The sequence below is a fragment of the Taudactylus pleione genome, unplaced genomic scaffold (assembly GCF_031769625.1).
Source record: "Taudactylus pleione unplaced genomic scaffold, aTauple2 ptg000372l, whole genome shotgun sequence".
NCBI lineage: Eukaryota > Metazoa > Chordata > Amphibia > Anura > Myobatrachidae > Taudactylus > Taudactylus pleione.
The window spans coordinates 11,603,864-11,626,537 of record NW_028284773.1 but is presented as its reverse complement, the minus strand read 5'-3'; the positions used below and the strand labels follow the sequence as shown (position 1 = coordinate 11,626,537).

The 22,674-nt window shown below is 43.6% G+C and overlaps 1 protein-coding gene across 1 annotated transcript in view; it reads left to right on the top strand.

Moving 5' to 3' along the window:
- Window positions 1-684: 684 nt before the first annotated feature.
- The window catches only part of LOC148508284 (putative cation-transporting ATPase 13A5), a 157,234-nt gene continuing 135,244 nt past the window's right edge, over window positions 685-22,674 (top strand). Inside the window, exons 1-3 of the mRNA XM_088444741.1 lie at window positions 685-757; window positions 12,804-12,935; window positions 14,664-14,834. Coding sequence (XP_088300867.1) covers window positions 706-757; window positions 12,804-12,935; window positions 14,664-14,834 — 355 coding nt within the window. The 5' untranslated portion in view covers window positions 685-705. The remainder of the gene's footprint in view (window positions 758-12,803; window positions 12,936-14,663; window positions 14,835-22,674) is intronic.

The window sequence follows — 22,674 nt, the reverse complement described above, 5'->3', positions numbered from 1 at the left end:
TTCTCTTTAGTATTTACTGTAATTTCTGCCTCAATCAACATGAAGTCAGACTTTGGCAAACTTTACAAACACATATCTAGCTGATCCCCAGACATATCTCCCAACGTTTATACATGCAAAATTAGTCCTGCCCCTGATCCATCCAAACCCTGACCCAACATGGCCCAAAAACTCACTTTTGGGTTAATCCTACTTTGGTGTAAGCTTGGCCCTGTGTTCGGGACTACCCCTCTGAGATTCAGACACTAGAATGCCTCAGTGCTCTTTACTGCCACTCCACATTATATGGTCTACTATAATGTAGTTTTAGTTACTTCCATGGACGTTATAAATATTGTTGTAGAAAGAGCAGTATGCATGTATTTCTATATTTATATAATTTATGTATTTTTTTTTACAGATTTTAAACCCCTTTTACTGTTTTGAAGTGTACTCACTAAGTACATGGTTTGCAACTGGTTATATTGAATATTCTATGGCAATAGTAATCATGACCATTGTTTCTATTCTTGTTACCATTTACTTGTTGAGAATGGTAAGTGCTTATATTTGTCATTTGACATTTGTTGCTTCTTTACTTTTATTTTACTTTTATTCAAATGTTTTTTTAATATAAGATTTCCATTTTTCCACATTCCACAATTGCTGAATTACATGTTTATTTTATGTGTTTTTTCTCTTTAGCAATCTGTTAAACTGCACCATATGGTCGAAACTCATAACAATTTGATGGTCTCCGTGCTTCAAAAAAATGGGGGTAAGGAGATAATTTTCCTTTTATTCTTTTTAATCAACACTCAGTTGTTTTTACTGTCACATAATTGTTAGTTTGTATATCTATGAAAAAAATCATCAAGAATTGAACGATAACAGGGTTCACAGTCTCAAATTAACAGATCTATGAATATAATCAATCAACAATAGATCTATCAACACGGGGAATTAGTTTTTCATACTACTATTTTTCCTGATATAAAAAGAGATGTGCGGGTCCGGATTTATGTAATCTGAACACACTCGGATTTAGGGGTTCCAAGTAGAACCGTGTCAAGGTTCGGATTCATTCTTGTGACCTGGATCGAACCGAGTTCTGGTTTGGATCTGTTGCCGGTTCAGAACTCGCATTTTGGATTAGAACATTTTAGCTGTTTTTATCAATTTTTTTTTATCAAAATCCCAAACCAAAACACTCGAGGGTGGTTTTGCAAAACCAAAACACGCAGATAAATCCAGATCCAAAACCAGAACACGGGGGTCCACGCACATTTCTAGACGTAAGTAGTTGTCCCCACAATTATGTTAAATGGTAATGTTTAGGCTAAAAATAGCTAAGCATGTACAGTCTAGATTAAGCACATGCCAACTTGCTGTTATTAGCTGCAGGCAGGGCCATAGAGATCTGGCCCAGGCCCCATTCCTATGAGGGGCGTCACCTAATCGCAGGAGACGTGGCTGCGCCCCTTAGAAAAATATCAATGTTAATACACGCTGGGGAGGGGGCGCTGTGAGGCCCTCAGCCTGGCGCAAATCCAGGAGGGACGGCGTTCAATGTAATCGCTCCCCACCCACAGGCAGAGGTAAGGAAACTGCTGCTGCTCTGTGGCACCAGTTTTCCTGCTCCCACTGATGCACAGTACTCAGCAGCATGTGCTTGGCTGCTGACAGGTAAGAGGGAGGGGTGCTGCGCCAAGCCCAGGAAAACCCGCTGGGGCCCACCAATAAGCCCGAGCCCGGGTAACTGCCCCTAGGCGCAGGCAGTAAAGTATTGTTAGGATTCAGTTTGACGAAGTCAAGAAGTTATATATCTAATTTAAATAAAGCATATATTTTGTTAATCAATCCACCTTGGCAAAGCAGGCAGATATTTGTGAAATCACAGAATGCTGTATACTGTATAGTGTTATCTCAAACCCAATCCCATTGTTCCTTGTGGATAAAGATATTTCATTTTGCTAAACATTAATATGCACTCAGTTGACACTTTAATAATTACACCTTACTCCTCTTTAATGTAAATATCTAATCAGCCAAACCGTGGCAACAATTGAATGCATAAAGACATGTAGACAATGGTTCACTTGTTATTCAGACCAAACACCAGAATAGGGGAAATGTCATCTAAATGAATTTGATTTCTGATATCTCAGAAACTGCTTTTCTCCTGGGATTTTCACGCACACCAGTCTCTAAAGTTTACAGAAAATAGTGTGCAGAATGAAAAACTCCAGTGAGCATCAGTTCTATTTGCGAAAACTTCTTGTTAAAAAGGGAGTGCACAAGAGAATGGCCAGACTGGTTCAAATTGACAGAGAGGCAAAAGGTAACTGAAATAGCCATGTGTTACATCAGTGGTATACAAAATGGCATCACTAACTTTGAACCTTGAAGACTACACAAGGTTCCATTTCTGTCAGCTAATAATAGGAAACTGAGGCTATAATGGGCACAGACCCACCAAGACTGGGAAGTTAGAGATTGGAAAAACCTTGCCTGGTCTAGCATATATCGATTTCTGCTGTGACATGCAATGGTAGGGTCAGAATATGGAATAAACAACATGAATATGTGGATTTATACTGCCTTGAGCTGTCTGGTGATGTATTTGGGTGTTGAATGTTTTCTTGGTAAACATTAGGCCCCTTAATACAAGCTGAGTGACATTTAAGTGTCATAGCATACCTGAGTATAGACGCTGACATGTGCATCCTTTTATGGCCACGTTCTAGACATCTTCTAATGGTTTCTTACAGCAGGATAACACGCCATGTCACAAAGCACAAATCAATTGGTTCTATGAAGATGACAATAAGTGCAGAGAACTCCAATGATCTTCACACCAGTTTTCAGTCCAATAGGGCATCTATCTGATGTGCTGGAAGATTCACAGCTACAATGTACAGCCGATAAATCTGCCGCAACTGCATGATACTGTTATGGCAGTATGGGCCAGAATACCTATGGAATGTTTTAAGTACCTTGTTGAATCCAGGCTGCTCTGTGGGCAATTGGGGTCCAATCCTTTACTGGACAGGTGTACATGGTAAGGTGGCGGCTGAGTGTATAATAGTAATAGCTGTGTAAAAATATATCTAGTTTACGTGAAGGAAGGTCTGTATTCTTCTATTGGCCCAGTCACATCAGGTTATGATTTATTGGCTAACTCTCCCAGAATAAACATCCACTAGGATTGGTGCAGTATTTCAAGTTCTTATTTGAATTTATGGCAGAGGTATAGATTCTATATAAAAAGTACATTCTGCATTACATCTGGGTGTATTATTATCCCTTCCACATAAATAAACACTTATTAATACAAGATCCTACACAATGCCTATTATCTTCTGTAATTCTGTGATTTATTGGTAAGAGTTACATCTCTCATCCATTCCTTAGCTGTTTTGTTTTGAACCTACCTGATCAATGCTCTGACTGCTACCCTGTAGTCCTGAACCAAAGTAAGCACAACACCCAGAAGTAAACTGTTTCATACTGTATTCCTGTGAAGGAGCCTGCTGGTGCAGCTATTACCCTCTAAAATCTAAGGAGTTCCAAGATGTGGCAGTGAATGATGGTCCCTAATGGACTTGTATTAGGGAAACAATTTTGACAAAGGGATTTGTATCAAGGCTTCAAGGAATTTGTATTTGGGAACAAATCTGGGCCAAGGAACATTTGTTAACCCCATCACCGATAGGCTGCCAGACTACAGAGTTTAGGAGTGATTTCATTATTGCCCATCCCACATGAACACATGCAAGTTGCTAGACAACACTCAATTGAAGCTACCACAGGATCAACCAGCCCATATGGTTAGACTCATTTCTACAGTAAATTTGCAGGGCTAACCAATCAGCAGACAACATACCCTAGCAATGATGATAATGTTATTTCCAGTCAGCCTAATCATGTGAGGTTGCCCAGTGATGCTCCTGACCCTAATTGGATTCTAGCTCCAGTGGAAGTTAAATTATGACCACATTGATGCCTGACCCTATCCTGGCTAATCCTAGTGTAAATGTTTTTGCAGAGTGTCCCAACTTAAGAAATAGCAGCCCAGCAGGAGAGGTCAGTGGTGGCTCCTTACTTTTCTGGCTAGGGTAAGGGGTCTGTATTTGTAATTTATTGCAATCCTGTGCATGCACACAAATTAGCAAACTGGCTGACTTCTAGAAACTGCATCAGCTGCAGCCCCATGAAGCTGGTAAGGGCTGCCTTAATAACAGTGGAGTGGCTTCCTATGGGAAGTGCTCTCTGCTATTGCAGTCTGGACTGACAGTCCCAGGGGGAGAAAACACCTCCGCCTGTTTGGCTGTGATTAGCAGGTAGCATTTTCAATGGGAAGTCACAGCCACTGCTAGGCAGTCCCAGGGGGGGCAGATTTCACTGTGGGGCTACAGCCCTACAGCCCTTAGATAAAATCCACCAAAGGTCAGCTCTCTTGTCGATCTCTGAAAGGAATGAGGCAACAAGAAGTCAACAGCTTTTAAGAAAGTAAGGAGGAGAGAGAGATCTGGTATAAATTAGTAGTGTACACAGTGGGCATTAACATAGAAGGAGATTGTCCTGACAGAAAGTTGAGTTTGTTGCCTAACAGAGCTTTCACAAGAAGCAGGTAATGTCGTATGCTGGTGAAATCCCATAGGTGCACACCATGGGAGGGATTGGACACTGAAGCACCTGACTCACTTTTTCTGCCACAGAATGTTGAATGACATCTTAACCTTTTGTAAATCCTTTGGTTTGTGTCTGTGGCTTGTGTGCCCCAGTGCTTATGCTCACCTCAGGTGCCAATAGTTGGTGAATCTTTTCCGTAAGTGGCTGTGAATATAGCAGGTTCCCTAACTACACACAGGAGACTGGGAAAAAATAACATCCTTACCATGGTGTATTACACCACCCAGCACCTTGAGACTGGACATACTGCTATGAATATGTTGAAATGTGGCATCCCCCAGCAAGATCCTTACTGATTAATGGACGCAGTCCATGAGCAAACAGGTCCTATGTCTCTGGGAAAAATGCGGACAAAAGCAAATCCATACCATCCCTTTCAATCCCCAGACTAATGCACAGTGAGAGGTAGTCATGGGGAACTCCAATACAGATGCTATGGATGGCTTCATAGAGGGAAGACTGGGAGCACTACCTGGCATACCACAGGTTTCCTATTTGGAAGGTACCACAGATTATACAATTTTTTCAGCTTTTGAATTACAGTTTGGCCACAGAAACCGAATACTCCTCAACTTGTTCTGGAAGTTTTGGGAAGGAGAGCTGACCACCCAGGAGATCTCTAGGGTGGAGTATGTGATAAGACTCAGGGCCCGATTCAGCAAGGAATGCAGTTACTAATACACATACAATCGGCCAATTGCTGCATACTGCACATGCGGATGCATCTCAGTGCGTGTGCACGAACTAGCGTTTGCGATCGGGACTGCGATCACAGTTGGCACGCAGACCCCTTGCAGACTGATTGACAGGAAGCACCGTTTGTGGATGATGACGAGGGGAATGCAGGCGTGCCAGTGCGTTCACACGCCTTTGCAGGGGTGTGCATAAATGAATCACTGCGATGCCATGCTCAGTGTGAGGTCTGATAGCGTGCGTGGCAGTTAGATATTTCTGAGTAAGTTCAGAGATTGTGCAACTGTGTGTGAGGCTGCGATGGTACTCGATTGTACCGATGGTTTTGCCGTTCTGCTAAGTATTATGGATGTTTATGGAGTACTGAGTTTTCATTGCCATGAATTAGCATTCTATCGCAGTTGAATTGCGTGCGTACGCAATATTACTTACCATAGTGAATCAAGCCCTCAGTCATAACATTTCAGAAGTGCAGGCAAAGAAGAAATCTTGGTATCATCAGGGCCAGGGCATGCACAATGTAAAATAAAATATTTCCTTTCTTTTGATTAGTCCGGCCTAGACCAAACGGCAAATTAAATCTTATCTTTTTCTCCAAATCTGAAAAATGTACATAGAAAAATCTCCATAAAATCAACAGATGCAAAATTACTATGACTATTGCTGGGCATACACTCTACAATTATCTGTCAGATATCTGTCCAATCTGGCTGGTTGGAATGAGAACCTGGTACTGTATGGGAGCAAATGACAATCGACCATTTGCTCACTAACACTAGAAAACAAACAAAAATGGTTGTTCAGACAAATTGGTTAAAACACACGAATTTTAACAATTTGAACAATTGTTTTTTGTCCATTTTCCAGTATTTAAGACCATATGATCGACTGTCATTTGCTCCCATACATTACCAGGTTTTCATTCCAACCAGCCAGATTGACAGATATCTGACAGATAATTGTATAGTGTATGCCCAGCATAAGGTAACTGGGACACCCTTCATGCCAGCTAGCCTATCACAAGTGGTGTCACATGTTAGACAATTTGTTATTGGCTGGCAGTAAACTTCCAAAACAATCTCAACAGTAATCATTTTGTAGCGGTCGTTTGTAATGGAAAGGATGGTTCTTCTTGTTTTGATTTTCAGATTTTTTTAATTTCAGTTTTGAAGACATTGGATCACAAATTAAGAAAAGAAGGAAAGACAATTATAACTAACAAACAGGAACAATGATTTTGGAGAGCATATTTATTCAACTTTAGTTGATTTTGTCTTTTGTTTAAATTGTGCATTTGTGTTTATTCTTTCTCTACCTTTTTGGTATTATGGACATGGACTTCTAGTACATTTCCAGTTAAAGTTTTACACTCCAGTGGGCATTTTAAGTGGCCCTGAAAGAAGTTCTAGAAGTGGCTACATGTGGTCGGGACTAAATCAGCTGCGCAGAGTGAACACAAAAGCAAGCAGGTTTAGTACAGTACATCATTATGCCTTGAAACATTGGTGTAAGCAAGGCTAAAGCCAGAGCCGTAATAGGGCTTAAAGGCGTTCTGTGCCGGGACCGGCAGCGCTAGTAAGTGCATCGCTGACTGGAGCATCCCTAGGACTCTCCAATCAGCTGTGCAGACTGCAGTATGCCTGCCTGTCTGGAGCGTCTAAAGGACGATCCAGCATCGCTGCAGCAGTTACCCTGGCCACAGGGTGCCGTTCCAGGCACCATGCTAGCCAGAGGCAAGGGCTGCCCTCAGTGCCCTGTGCTCTGTTCAGCGGCAGGTCATACACCCCTAGTTACGGCCCTGGGTTAAAGCAGCAAGCACTGGTAGGTGTAGTTACAGCAGCACAAGGTTGAGCATATCACAGTAAGTGGACTTAACACAAAAAGCTATAAAGTATTGTGCTGTACTACAAGTAGTTAATGAATGTAGAGAACTAAAAACTTGGGTGACCACATTGAGACATTTGATTCTTTGCACTCGTCAAATGCATTTTTAATGTTTTCTAGCTACTTCATGCCATACATGCCGACATTCAGTTCCCTCCTTCCGGGAGGCAGCTGAATTTCTGTGCACAGCAGGGGGCGTGGCCGGGTAATGATGCAGTTTTAGGGGTGGAGCAGGGGGCAGAGCCATGCGATTGCGTCATTGTGGCTCCGCCCCCTCTTCACAATTCCGAAAATGTTGGCAGGGGGTGGAGCCACGATGACTCGATTCAGTGTGAATGCACTTTATGAGCTGCTGGATCAATACAGGGTAATATAGACGTTGGCCAATAGCGCATCACTGTGTTCGTAACAGATACTGTACATGACACTGTGAAGTATCTTACATGAATTCTTACTGGAGATATGATGGTGTAAGCTCATAAAGGTTTCTTTAGCTATTATTTCCACTGTCAAAGGTGGTCTCTGATAGGGGAAAACTCCCTCCAAAGTGTATGTAAAGACTCAAACAGGATGTAGTCGGCATCCCGGCATGCTGGATGCCGACAGTCCGTATACCTGCGACGAAATCCAGAAAGGTCGGGGTCACCAGCATCCTGACTACCGGCATCCCAAGGCAAGATGTTAGGGGGAGGTTAGGGTTAGCCAGAGCCTTAACTAGACTTTTTTGTGCCCTGTGCCAGAGAGAGCAGAGGACCCCCCCCATGTTTTAAATAGGAACATAAGTTTGTGCACCTGAAAAAGGGCCCTGGCTTCATGGGGAAGGACCAGGGAATAGATAGGGTACTCCTGGGGCAGCCATGAGATGCTGGGGATAAAAGAAGAGGAAGCTACAAGTGAGAATGATATTAAACAGGAAAACTGACAGGCCCAAACAGCATCCCTTGTTCTGCGGTGCCCTGTGCCATAGTACAGGTCGCACAACCCTTAGTTACGGCCCTGGGGTTAGGGTTAGGCATTAGGGGGAGGGAATGGGTTAGGCACCAAGGAGGGAGTGTTAGGATTACGGTGCAGGGAGGGGGAGGTTAGGTTTAGGCACTAGGGGGGAGGTTAGGTTTAAGCAACGAGGAGAGGGTCTTAGGTTTAGGGTACGGGGAGAGGGAATTTAGGCTTCGGGGAGGGAGGGTTAGGATTAGGGTAGCGGATGGGAAAATACTTACGTGCGTTCCTATGGGTGTCTGGATTCTGGCTGTGGGGATGCCGCTGTTGGTATTCTGACTAATGGCATCCCGACAGCCGGGATTTCATACCCAACCCAAATCAAACATATGCTAGGATATAGTTAAAATATCACTCCACATTTATTGTTTAAAAATGGGGGTATAAATGACCATATCATGTGGCATAGTTGGTAACACTACCCTGAAAAGATGGAACCCGGGCAGCATCAACCAGTGAGTATGGTAAGGTAGTTTATTATCCCCTCATATAAAATAGACACTCTGATCAACTCATTTTGATGCTGTGCAGTGTCTTTGTCAAGATGAGTGTCAGAGAATGACTAAGTGTAGGTGATTGCTGCAAACATTCCAATCAAGGTCAAGGAACTAATGGAGAATAACAATACATCCAAACCATGACTTCTACGAAGTTCTTGAAATAGGATCTTGATTTTATCAAATTCGGAGATATTTTTTTTGTAGGAATATCCAGCAAGAAGAATACATGCACACATCAGAATGAATCCAAATGTGTACTTGAGACCACTGCTTTTTTGGGAGCAGCGTTTACTGTCCTCTTCATCCTTTATCCAATATACAAATGGTATCCACAAAAAAACACAGAATAGGATTGCCAAATAAAAGGTGTAATAGCCACCACGGCTCTCCTCCGTTGCAAGTTCCGGTCATTGCTAGGCAACCAGTACGCTGCGTCACGCAATCTGCATTATCTGGTGGTCCCAGTGGTTAGGCTAGGCTACCAGGAATCTTTGCAGTAGCAGTGCCTTTTGGTACTGGCTTTATTACTGCTATGTGCAGCCCAGCAGCTGCAATTCATATGTTTAATTAAAGTGCTGATTGGCTTTCCGTGCTGTTAAAAGGCATTCAGTTCCACACTTCCATGCTGGTGATAGCTCTTCTTGGAACATTGTCATTCGGTCCCTGTTCATGATTGCTGTTCCTGATATCCTAGCTGTCTTCCTGAAGGATCTACTCAGCTAAGTGTTTCACTACTGTGCATTACCTCTGTTCACACATAGGACCTCATTCAGAGTTGGTCAAAGCGGCCACACGGTCGTATGGGAGAAGGGGCCGGATATGCAAATGATTCCCCCGCAAGTTGCGTCCCTAAGTTCGGACCGGTTGCTGGCCGACCAAGGGGAGGAAGCGGTCGGAAGTCAAAAAAATACGCCCCCTTCTCGTACGTATTACACGTCATTTCTGGCCATATAAGGATTAAATGGAGACCATCGCGAACCATCGGAACTGGTCGTAGAGCTTAAGGTTGACCATACCCTCTCTTAAGCTCTACGATCATGTCAGTGTAAAAACCTCCCATGTCACATGTGCCATGACGCTACTTTGTTAATTATGCACTCCCATAAACCGTATGCATTCCCATAAAACGCCGTTCGCATAATTAGGCACGCCTGCGTTCGGATCTCCACACCCCCGTTTTCAAGCACCTTCCCCTGTTACCACCCACAAACGCCTCAATCTGTCACTCAAACTACCGACCTGGCTGTGTTCAAGGAGAGAGAAATTTCTGATCATAGCGGCTACTTTGCGCACGCGCATTGCGAACTTTATGCATGCGCAGTATAGCGAACATCGGTGGCGTACGACCGTGCGGCCGCTTCGACCGACTCTGAATGAGGTCCATACTCCTTAAGCTGGCCATACACCAGAGCAACATTCCACCAACCATCCAACTAGTTGGTTGGTTGGAATGAAAATCCAGTAATGCATGACAGTCAGCCATTTGGTCCCAAACACTGGAAAATGTTTGTGACCCTAATATGCCAGCTGCCTAAAACCAACACACTATCACCATAGTAGCCATGATAGCAGAGGGCTTAATTTAGTACATGAGGAAACTCAGTGATGCAAAGCAGCATCTCCCTCATGTGACATCATTGGTTTATTCTACCTGAGATCTTCTCAACTGTAACTCTTTCCAGTCATTTGAGATAGCATAATATACTCTGAGGAACTGCTCATTATTATGCTGCCTCTCTATATATCTACTGGGCATATTTGTAGATCTCAACTATTTAGTCATTTTCATTATTTTCATTATTATTTTTCTCTCTTATAATTAACTAGCTAAAGTACCCGGCGTTGCCCGGAATTACATTTTGAAGTTATTAAGTTTTGTCATCTAAATCCATCCAGTGGAAGGCCCAGAACAGGCTCCCTGGGTCAAAGTTCTGCCCAGCGCACTCTGCCATGATGTCTGACTTGGACATCAACCACTCCATTAGGCATCCCAGACCAATTGCCACCCCTTTATGAAGTTTTTGTCCAAATCCATCCAATGAAAGGCCCAGAACAGGCTGCCCGGGTGAATGTTCTGCCCAGCATCCCTGGGTCAAAGTTCTACCTAGAGTACACCAACAGGAGGTCCAACCGGGACCTCAACCCCCTAGTCTGTGATCCAATGTTACTCTGAGAAGATTTCGTTCAAATTATGCTATGTCATCCAAATAAATCCAGTGGATTTCGCAGAACTGGCTCCCTGGGTCAAAGTTCTGTCCGCCGCATTCTGGTGTGATGTCCGACTGGGACCCAAACCACTCCATTAGGCATCCCAGACCAATTGCCACCCATCTGTGAAGTTTTCATTTAAATCCATCCAGTGGAAGGCCCAGAACAGGCTCCCTGGGTTATATTATGCCCAGCATCCCTGGGTCAATGTTCTGCCCAGCGTACACCAATGGGAGGTCCACTGGGACCTCAACCCCCTAGTATGTCTTCTGGGTCCAATGTTACCACTCTGCAAAGTTTTTGTCCAAATTATGTGATATCATCCAAATCCATCCAGTGGAAGGCTCAGAACAGGCTCCTGGGTCAAAAGTTCTGCCCAACGTACACCAACAGGAGTTAAAACCAGGCCAGGATCCAACTAGACCACCTCCCATTTGTTTCATCTCAGTCGGTGCAATGTCCAAATTTATAACCGGACAGACTGACAAACCAACAAACAAACAAACATTGCATTTTATATGTTTATTATAAATTGACAAAATATGTCTAGATCCTTCATTGAGCAGATACACAATGCAGCCCTTTGGCCAGTTGGCGCCTATAGATGGCACTGTGGAAATTTGTGGCACCTTATAAATAAATGTTATTAATAATAGGGACAGGAACAGGTGAATACTGAGGATGATTCCTCACCTGTCAGTCTCTGCAGTACAGTGGTTATAAAAAGGAGATAAAAAATTATATATCTGATCTTCAAAAACTTAACCAAATGCTTGTGACAAGATTTGGTAAAATGTAAATACAGTAAAACTGATAGAAAGGGTAAAAGTTGTAAAGCTTTTGAATAGACCACACTTATTGATTAATAACAAAGTCAAAATTTTTACATCTTTGTATTGTACTGCAAAGAACATTCAGCTACCGTATGTGGGTTCTAAAAGAGTTGTATGGTTTGCTACTTTTTTTTTTTATTCATCTATCTATAAATAAATAGTAACATTAATTTTGTTGGTCAACAATATACTATTGGCTCCATCCAATTAACTCTCCCCCGCAGGCGTGGGGGGGGGCGAGTTTCCTTTGGAACAGTGCATAAACGTGTATAATGGCATCAGAACTCACTCCCCTAGCGGCCCTATCTCACAATTTTTGTACACAGCCCTATTGAGCTGGATACAAAAATCCACAGTTTTGGTGGTACTGTACTTGCGACATATAGCAGCACTTACTCGTACCCTTGAGTAAATGTTGGGTAATTGGAGTGAGCTCGATGTGTTGGTTTGTTTCCAGTTTCTAGAGATTGTGACATCATTGCTAAAGGTAGTTTTCATTAAATTGCTAACTCATTGAGACGTCATTCAAATTTGAACAGATTTTTGCATAACGTTTCATACGATAGAACTATACTTATCCAATGTAATCTGTGGTCCATTATAATATGGGTAGGGTAGCGACTGTTGGGGTGAGCACAAAAATATTAAAGGGCATACACACTAGACGATGTGCTCCATGAGTGATATAGTTAGTGTTTGGCCTTGATCTCCCATGCTCTCCCGGGCAATCGACATTGAGCATACACACTGAACGATATCGTTAACGATATCGTTCAGTGACGTCACCCTGCACTTTTGTCAAATTGACCTGCATGTTTGGACGACAATATTCATTGTAGACAACTCTCGGGAGCGCGCATCGGCCATCGTTTTGAGCATACACACTGGACGATATGAACAATAACGATATTGTTATCGTCCATATCGTTCACTTTTGTTGTCTAGTGTGTATGCCTCATTAGTGTGACTGAAATCCAAATACCATCTCTGTAATAATCCATTTTCTACTTTTCAGAGATTGAAGAAATGAACTCCAAACACCTGGTCCCAGGAGATGTGCTTATTTTACCAGAGAAGAAATGTTATCTGCCTTGTGACGCTATATTGATATCAGGGGTGTGTGTTTTAAATGAGGGCATGCTGACAGGTATTTTTCAAGTAATACATATTCTATAAAATGACTGTAATTGTAGTTAACTAATGCTGGACATACACTCTACAATTATCTGTCAGATATCTGTCAAATCTGTCTGGTAGGAAGGAAAATCTGGTCCGTTTTCTAGTGTTTGGGAGCAAATTAATATTTGTCATTTGCTCCCATACATTACCAGGTTTTCATTCCACCCAGCCACATTGGACAGATATCTGACAGATAATTGCATAGTGTATCAGGGCCGCCCCTTCCCTCCTCCGCTCCCTCCCCCCTGTGCTTAAATATGTCCTATACCGCCGGGTGGGTGGTGGGCGTTTCCTGCGCTCTCCGGAAACAGTAGCACTCCGGGCGACGGACCGGCTTGCACGTGCCTGGAGCCGCTACTGTAGTGTATGCCCTGCATTACACATATATCAGGTTCAATTAATGTTTTATTTTAACTCTGCGCCTCTGTTTATACATACTACACAGCAGCTAGTAAACTTCAATGAGAGCAACCGATGCTCTAAACAATGTCACATAAATCTAAAATTTGACGTAGCCAGTGCTGAAAGTATCAGAAGTGGGCTGTTACTAACAATTTGTGGACTCTAAAACTATCATAGTGGAAATCACTTGTTCCGTGCAGGGGAAGCTTCCTATTCCTTCCTGATCTATTGCTTCTGAATTGACCAGAATAACATTTACATCGTAATTCTGGCCGGTGTACACATCAAGTTTTCTTTACTCTGGAAATCTGGGTAATTGATCGGCCATTATATCGGCCAGAGTGTACCCAGCCTAAAGCTGGGCATCCACTATACAATTTTCTGTCAGATATCTGTCCAATCTGGCTGGTTGGAATGAAAACCTGGTAATATATGGGAGCAAATGACAGTCGATCATATGGTTTTAAACACTGAAAAAAGGACAAAAAAATAGTTCAAATTGGTTACATTTGTGTGTTTTTTTAACCAATTTGTGTGAACAAACATTTTTGGCTATTTCCAGTGTTTGTAAGCAAATGGACATTGTCATTTGCTCCCATACATTACCAGGTTTTCATTCCAACCAGCCAGATTGGACAGATATCTGACAGAAAATTGTACAGTGGATGCTGTATCTAAAATCTCCACACATTAGGAGAAGATAATAGAACTGGAAAGTCCAATAAAAGTTAATCGGAGGCACACCAACCCGAGACCTGGAGGCTAGATAGAAAACATAAATTTTAGATTTATGTAACACGTATATCACTCCATTTTCTTTTAAATCTTTTTAATAGTTGCCATTTGCCAGCTTTGTCAACCACCAGATGTAAATGTTCTTATTATTGATAGCAGCTTGCCTGAGTAAAACAATCAAGAGCAATAATCAATACTGATTTCCTAGTGACACCATTGCTGAGTCCTACACTCAAAGGCTTTCAATAAAGTGCCCTTGTAACAATGATAAAGCTGGTGCAAATGCGCACTTAGGGGTACATCTACCAAAGGGAGAGTTTTTAGAAGTGGAGATGTTGCCCATAGCAACCAATCAGATTCTATCTATTATCTTCTAGAAGGTGCTAGTTAAATGTTAAGTAGAATCTGATTGGTTGTTATGGGCAACATCTCCACTTCTAAAAACTCTCGCTTTAGTAAATATACCACTTATAGTGATCCATAATGCATACACGCACACACACCACATTGAATGAGTCCTCATTTATATATTTATTTTGTTTATTGCACTCTTTACTAGGTGAAAGTGTTCCTGTTACAAAAGTTCCTTTACCAAATGTGGACAGTGGAATGCCTTGTAATATGCACAATGGGGAAATGTACAGAGGACATATATTGTACTGTGGAACAGAGGTCATTAAGACTAAGGAACCTGCAGATGGCCGGGTTAAAGCTGTAGTCTTACAAACAGGTGAGCTAATAACGGACTTCTCAAGACAATCATATGTCACCTTGTGCTTGACAGACTTACTGCTAGTCAGGGCCAGCTCCAGGTGGAGCAACACCCTGTGCGATTATGGTTTTGTGCCCCCAGACTTCAGTGCGCGGCTGAAAAGGAGGCATGGCCTAATTTCCATACACAATGCCCCCTAGATGATGCCATTTTGGGGGCATGTCTATATGGCATGGTCATGCTGGGGGCGAGTCTAGTACTCCATCAGCTGCGGGGCTGCCCTCAACCATCTCCCTCTACTGAATGGACGCAGCGTGCATGTGTGTGGCATCCATTCAGCTTTACCAGCACCGCTAGTCTCTTTATTTTCACGGTGTGTGTGTGTCTTGTTTTTTTAAACACATTTCGTTACAGGTGAACTACAGGTACCAGTGGCCCCTTAATGCCCCGCATGCTGGTACTTGGGGTTCTCCAAGTACCAGCATGCGGGAGAGGCTTGTTGGGACCTGCAATTCTACTCTAAAGAAAATGTTGTTAAGTATATTTTTAACACTACACCTACACTATCAACCCGCCACCCACCACCCAGGGGTGGCGGGGATAGCCCCGGGCTATCAGCCTAGGCCAGGTGTGCCCTGGAGAGGGGGATCCCTTTATTGGAGGGGTCCCCAACTCCCCAGGGATCCCTGGCCTGCGCTGACTAGCGGTCAGGGCTGATGCTGCGGCTGGGGGGCCCGGTGAATGGGCTCCCCTGGCTGTGGCATCAGCCCACCCCGCTAGAAAGGGTCCAGTGCTGGTTTTAAATATATGGGTACCCCTACGCAAATTTTTTACCCCTATAATTAAAACCAGGAGTGGCCCTGCAGCCTAAGTATCCACAGTATCTAAGTTACGGTGGAACCCTACTCGTTTTGTTCCCCGTAATTTTAGGTACCAGAACAGGCTGGCAAGTCCACGGCTGGTTAGTCCTTTGGGAGGAGACCTCACGTAATTTTTTTTAAAATAATTAACCCTACTTAAACAAGTAAAAAAAAAAAACATATACAAATCACGATTTGTGCATGTTTCAGCCAAACTCGCAGCTCAGGAGGTGAGTGTTTAAAACTTCTATTTCACAGTGAGTTTGCTACAATCTCACATGAGATTGGAAACTCGAATCTTAGTAAATTTGCGAGTTGCTTCTATTTCATGTAAAGTACAGTACTTCCTATTTTGGTCGATGGTGAGTTTTTTCGAGTTTGCTAATTCACATGAGTTTTAACAGTGAAAAAAGAGAACTCACTTCAAACTCACTCGAGCTTGTCTTTAGTAAATTTGCAAGATGAAAAAAATGAGAAAACTCACGTGAGGGTTAGGTTAGAGGTTCCCGGGGGGCACTTAAGGTTAGGCACCCCCCAGGAGGTTAGGTTTAGGCTAGGGGAAGGGGGGGTTAGGGTTACCCACCCCCCCGGGGGACTTAGGTTCTGGCACTTAGACGGGGATTAGGGTTAGGCACTTGGGGGGGGGGGGTAGGGTGAGGCACCCCTAAGGGAGGATTAGGGTTAGGGGGTCGAATAGGGTTAGTGAATACTTACCTTTTGACGATCGGGATTTTCACCCTTGCCGGGCTGCTGCTGTCGGGATTTGAACCATCATACTGATTCCAACAAAGAGACCTTGTTAGACCCACCAAATGGTGGTATTCACGAGTGGAAGATATTTAATAGAAAACAGGAATTATAGTGATGTCCAGTAAGGGTAATTCAGTATACAAGAATGTAACATATCACTATATGCACAAATGTCCTTAAATGACCGCCTCCCATAAATCAAATTGCAGACTCACATTCCAGTCTTTGGAAATAACACCGTAAATCTTCTTTGGGTGCAGTTTTCTGGTTTTGCAGGTCTGGCTGGAAATTCACTTGCTACAGTAGAAAGAGTAAAATGTCACTTCAGGGTCCGCTAGCACTTTAGCACTTTGTTCATTTACAAATTTCTCCTAAAATACTGCTCAGTGTAACATCATTTATGTCCTAAATTACTCATCTAAGTGAGGGGATATAGTGACTGCCTTATTAGTGTCACCGTTGTGCAGTGTAATGTTTTAATGAACTTCGTCCAAAGTAGCTAGATACACACCTGAACGACACACCAATCATCTGACGGTTTTTCCAATGGTGCGATCGTGTGTTCCAGCGTACACACTGTACAATAACCATCGTCACCTACACGTGTGTACTCCACATTGCACATTGCACCATCACGTCTGGTTGTGCAGCATATCAGATGGGACGATGAGATGAATGATGCGTAGTAACAACAGATTGGGAGTACATACTACACATTGGTCATACATAATGGGGGCATGTACCATTATTGCACGACAAATCATGTAGTGTGTACCCAGCTTTAGGGCAAAGCTGACCTTAAGCTGGGTATGCACTATACAATATATTAGCCAATCTTGCAATCTGCGATGGATCTTAATGACCAACGTATAGTTCATACCCCATTTCATCTTTTGATTAATGGTTTGGCTGCATCTTCCTCTCTGATGTGCTGCACATCAGATAGCAATGATGCGATAGATGATGCGGTGCTGGAACATTAATCGTCTAATGATATATTATGTCATCTTATAGCGGATCGTGTAGTGATTACACGGACACAATATATTGTTACAACGTATTGGCCTATCGCAAGATCACCAAATGGCCAATTGTGTACCCAGCTTTACACTAGACCAGTGGTTCTCAAACTCGGTCCTCAGGACCCCACACAGTTCACTTTTTGCAGGTCACCCAGCAGGTGCACAGGTGTATTCATTACTCACTGACACATTTTAAAAGATCTACAGGTGCAGCTGACTATTTCACTAGTAATTATGTGAGGAGACCTGCAAAACATGCACTGTTTGGGGTCCTGAGGACCGAGTTTGAGAACCTGTGCACTAGACCAACTTTCTTCCAACCATTGTCTGTACAACTAAACTGCTCCATACACACCTAACCAACTTTTTCATCATACCATTCAACTAGCCGACTTTTTCATCAGACCAGCCAGCTTCATCTTATCACAGGAGTAGTTTGGCAGTGCCTGTCTACTTCTGCATGTTTTAAATAAATAAATATTTATTTGTTAAAAAAAAAATATATGTTTGTATGTGTATTTCATTAATTTTCTTTCAATTTTCGGGAAATTAAAGCTCAATTTGCCCAGCAAAGTATTCTTTTCTTTCCCCCTGGCACCCACAGCCATGGCCAAAAGTTTTGAGAATGCCACAAGTATTGCTTTTTATTCACAAAGTCTGCTGCTTCAGTTTATTTGATGGCAATTTGCATATACTCCAGAATGTCATGAAGAGTGATCAGATAAATTGCAATTCATTGCAAAGTCCTCATTGCCATGACAATGGACAAAAAACAACATTTCCACTGCATTTCAGCCCTGCCACAAAAGGACCAGCTGACATCATGTCAGTGACTCACTTGTTAACACAGGCGAGAGTGTTGACGAGGACAAGGCTGGAGATCACTCTGTCATGCTGATTAAGTTAGAATAACAGACTGGAAGCTTTAAAAGGAGGGTGGAGCTTGAAATAATTGTTCTTCCTCTGTAAACCATGGTTATCTGAAAGGAAACACGTGCAGTCATCATTGCTTTGCACAAAAAGGGCTTCACAGGCAAGGATATTGCTGCTAGTAAGATTGCACCTAAATCAACCATTTGTTGGATCATCAAGAACTTCAACTAGAGAGGTTCAATACTTGTGAAGGGCGCCCAAAAACGTCCAGCAAGTGCCAGGACCGTCTCCTAAAGTTTATTCAGCTGTGGGATCGGGGCACCACCAGTGCAGAGCTTGCTCAGGAATGGCAGCAAGCAGGTGTGAGTGCATCTTCACACACAGTGAGGCAAAGACTTTTGAATGATGGTCTGGTGTCAAGAAGCCTCTCCAGGAGAAACATCAGGGACAGACTGATCTTCTGTAAAAGGTACAGGGATTGTACTGCTGAGGACTGGGGTTTGTTCTCTGATGAATCCCCTTTCAGATTGTTTGGGGCATCTGAAAAAACACTTGTCCGGAGAAGGAAAGGTGAGCGCTACCATCCGTCCTGTGTCATGCCAACAGTAAAACATCCTGAGACCATTCATGTGTGGGGTTGCTTCTCAGCCAAGGGAGTGGGCTCACTCACAATTTTGCCTAAGAACACAGCCATGAATAAAGAATGGTACCAAAACATCCTCCAAGAGTAACTTCTCCCAACCACCCAAGAACAGTTTGGTGACAAACAATGCTTTTTCCAGTGTGGCTCAGGGAGCAAAACATCAAAATTTTGGGTCCATGGCCTGGAAACTTCCCAGACCTTAATCCCATTGAGAACTTGTGGTCAATCCTCAAGAGGCGGGTGGACAAACAAAAACCCACAAATTCTGACAAACTCCAAGCATTGATTAGGCAAGAATGGGCTGCCATCAGTCAGTATGTGGCCCAGAAGTTGATTGATAGCATACCAGGGTGAACTGCAGAGGTCTTGAAAAAGAAGGGTCAACACTGCAAATATTGGCCCTCATTCAGAGCCGTACGCTCTGAGCAGAGCGCATGCTCTGCATGAGGGCCGGGCTCCATTTTCATGGAGCGTCCTCCTGGACGCTCGTATAGCTGTGGGTCACCACCCACAGGCTATACGAGCGTGCATTTTGATGGCCGCGATGGTCGTGACCATCGCGACCATCGAAATTGCGAGCCGGAGCCTGCGGTTGAGGTTTTCAACCGCAAGCTCCGGAGTGATTTTGGCTCTATCAGAGCCAAAATCACTCCCACTGACATCACTAGTGATGTCAGTGGGCCGGCTTCTGACGGGAGGCGTTCCCGTGGGAACGCCCCCGTCAGGGAGGCACGCCCCCGGCACGCCCACCAAAGGGGGCGTGCTGTCAATTAACATTGACAGCACGCCCCCTTTGATCGGACACAACGAGCGAAGGAAAGTCCTTCGCTCGTCGTGTCTGGCGCATGCGCACGACGGAGCTCCCTCCGTCGTGCGCATGCTCAGTGCAGACCATCGACCCACTTGCGAGCGGACAGCCGCTCGCGAGTGGGTCTGAATCAGGCCCATTGACTCTTAGCATAAACTTAATGTAATTGTCAATAAAAGCATTTGGCACTTATGAAATGCTTGTAATTTTACTTTAGTAGACCATAGTAAAATCTGCCAAAAAGGTCTAAGAACACTGAAGCAGAAAACTTTGTGAAAACCAATATTTGTGTAATTCTCAAAACTTTTGGCCATGGCTGTAGACACAGAACTTAACTCTGCTCCGTGATACATCCTGCAAAGCCCCATCCCACCTCTGATTGGCCTGCTGCCTGGAGAGTAATAGAGCAGGGATGGCCATTGGTGGATGAAACTATTGATTGATCCCCATCGATGGATCATACCATCAATGTTAATCACTGATTGCAACATCGATGGTTAATCCACTGATGGCCCCACTACTGTACAGTGCTGCATTGCCCTTCCCTGCATGGACTCAACCCTCCATCTCCTGTTCAATTTCTGTAGCTCTCAGTGCAGTCCTGCAGCTGTAATCAAAGGCTGGGGTGGACCTGAGGGGCATGGGGTACATGTCCTCTTTGTGCCCCCCACCCTTTAAAAAAATTCTGTCTCTATTTTTGGGAGAACTGTATCAAACCTTCTAAAGATTGGACAAATGTAAAAGTTGCCCATAGCAGCCAATCAGCTTTTAGCTAGCATTGATCAAGTACATTTTAGAAAATGATAGGTAGATACATTTTTTCAAGAGTTTTTTTAATCTAAAAACATGTGAGTTTGCATGTTCTCAGATTCTATTACATTGGCTGAGTTTAAAAAGTGTGAGAGGTTACTACTAAAATCTCACATTTTCAAAACTCTCACCCTATTACATTTGGCCCCATAAATCCTCTTTAGGTGAGCTCATCCGCTCTTTTGGCCTCCAATACCATCTCTATGCTGATGACACTCAGATTTACCTCTCCTTCCCTGATCTCTCCCCTCTCTCTCTCTCACTCGTATCTTCAACTGTCTCTCTGCTATCTCTTCCTGGATATTCCAGCGCTTTCTTAAACTTAATATATCTGACTGAGCTAATCATCTTTCCACCCTTGTGCATAACTTCACTTCCACAATTTCATTATCTATTGACAGCATAGCCCCCAAGTGCGCTGTCTTGGATATACCTCCCAACTGTCCCGATTTCAGCAGTCCTGTTTACATGCACTATCCTGCTGTCCCACCCATGGGCCGCAATGTCCCATGGGTGGGGGGAAGTTGGGGAGGACACGCTCACAATGTTGCTTTGCATAGCTGAGCAGCAGTGACTGGATGATGCTCGCATGTGTGCGTCATCCATATACACTTTGCTGGCTCTGTTAGAGGCTGGCAACCTGTCCAGCAGCTCCCGGAGCGCTGGGCAAGCCCCCAGCATGATGAAAATGGTGACGTGGCTCACGGGTATGGCATTTCCCATCATGCCACACCTCTTGTCAATAGGCCATGCACCCCAAGTATCCCTCCTCACCATCATGAAAAGTTGATAGGTATGCTTGGAGTTATTCTTGACTCCTCTCTCTCCTTCAAATCACATGTTCAGTAACTCTCGCTTCCATCTAAAATATATTTCCAAGATCAAACCATTTCTCACCCTGGATGCTAATAAGACTCCCATCCACAAACTGGTCATCTCCAGATAGGACTATTGTAACCTCCTCCTTTCTAGCCTCCCTGACTCCCACCTCTCTCCACTCCAATCTGTCCTCAATTCTGCTGCCCGGCTCATCTGTCTTCTCTCTCCTAAAAGCCCTACACTGGCTCCCCTTTCCCTTCAGAACCCAATTTAAGCTTCTCCCATTTACATCTCTGATCTTATCTCCCTTCACACTCCAGCCCACCCTCTTAGCTCCTCAAATGAATACCGCTTCTTATTTCCTCCCACTACCACCTCCAAGATTTTGCCCGTGCTGGTCCCTACCTCTATAATATTCTCCCTCTCCAACTCTCTACAAAACTTCAAACGGGCTATCAAGACTCACTTCTTCACCAAAGCCATCCTGCTCTCATCCTTACCCACTCCCCATGCTAAAAGTCTGCCCCAACTGTGTCACTCCTGTCTGACTGCCCCTTCCCATTAGAATGAGAGCAGGGCTCTCTTCCCTCATCTGATTTTTCTGCCCTTACTTATACTAGCATCTACTCCATAGTCCCTACAACGGCACCTTACCATTGGTTTCTGCCACCCAGCTGCTTATTTGAGTGTTACCCCCACTGATGCAGCAATGTTTATAAACCATGTACTTGTCATGCACTGTCTTGTAGCCTACTGTAAGTAAAACCCAAAACAAGAACCCACAATTTGGTTCTGGCCCCAACAGGAAAACAATACAGCTGTTAATTGCTAATACATCAAACTGCTGCTTCAAAATCAGAATAGGTTATACCATACCTAAGAGAATAAAACACACAAAAAAAAAAATAGAATAAAGAAGCCCTGTCCAAATATTTAGCTATTAATTAGTAATTTTAATGACACAAAATATTAACGTATATCTATTTAATATATTTAAAACACATGCCCCAGATCAACCTAGATGAACCAGATATTTTAAATAATTAGAGATCCAATCGATGACGTAATTGATTTAGTATGTATACTGACAGAGGCTGATTCAGACCCGTTCGCACGCGGCCGCTCGCTCATACGCGGCCGATATTATACATTTGTGCATGCGTATGCATCGTGCAAACTAGTTTGAGTGATCGGGTGGCGCTCGCTCGCCCAGCAAGGACAGCCCAGTGGAATGATTGTCAGGAGAGGCCGTTTGTGGGTGGTAACGGGCAGG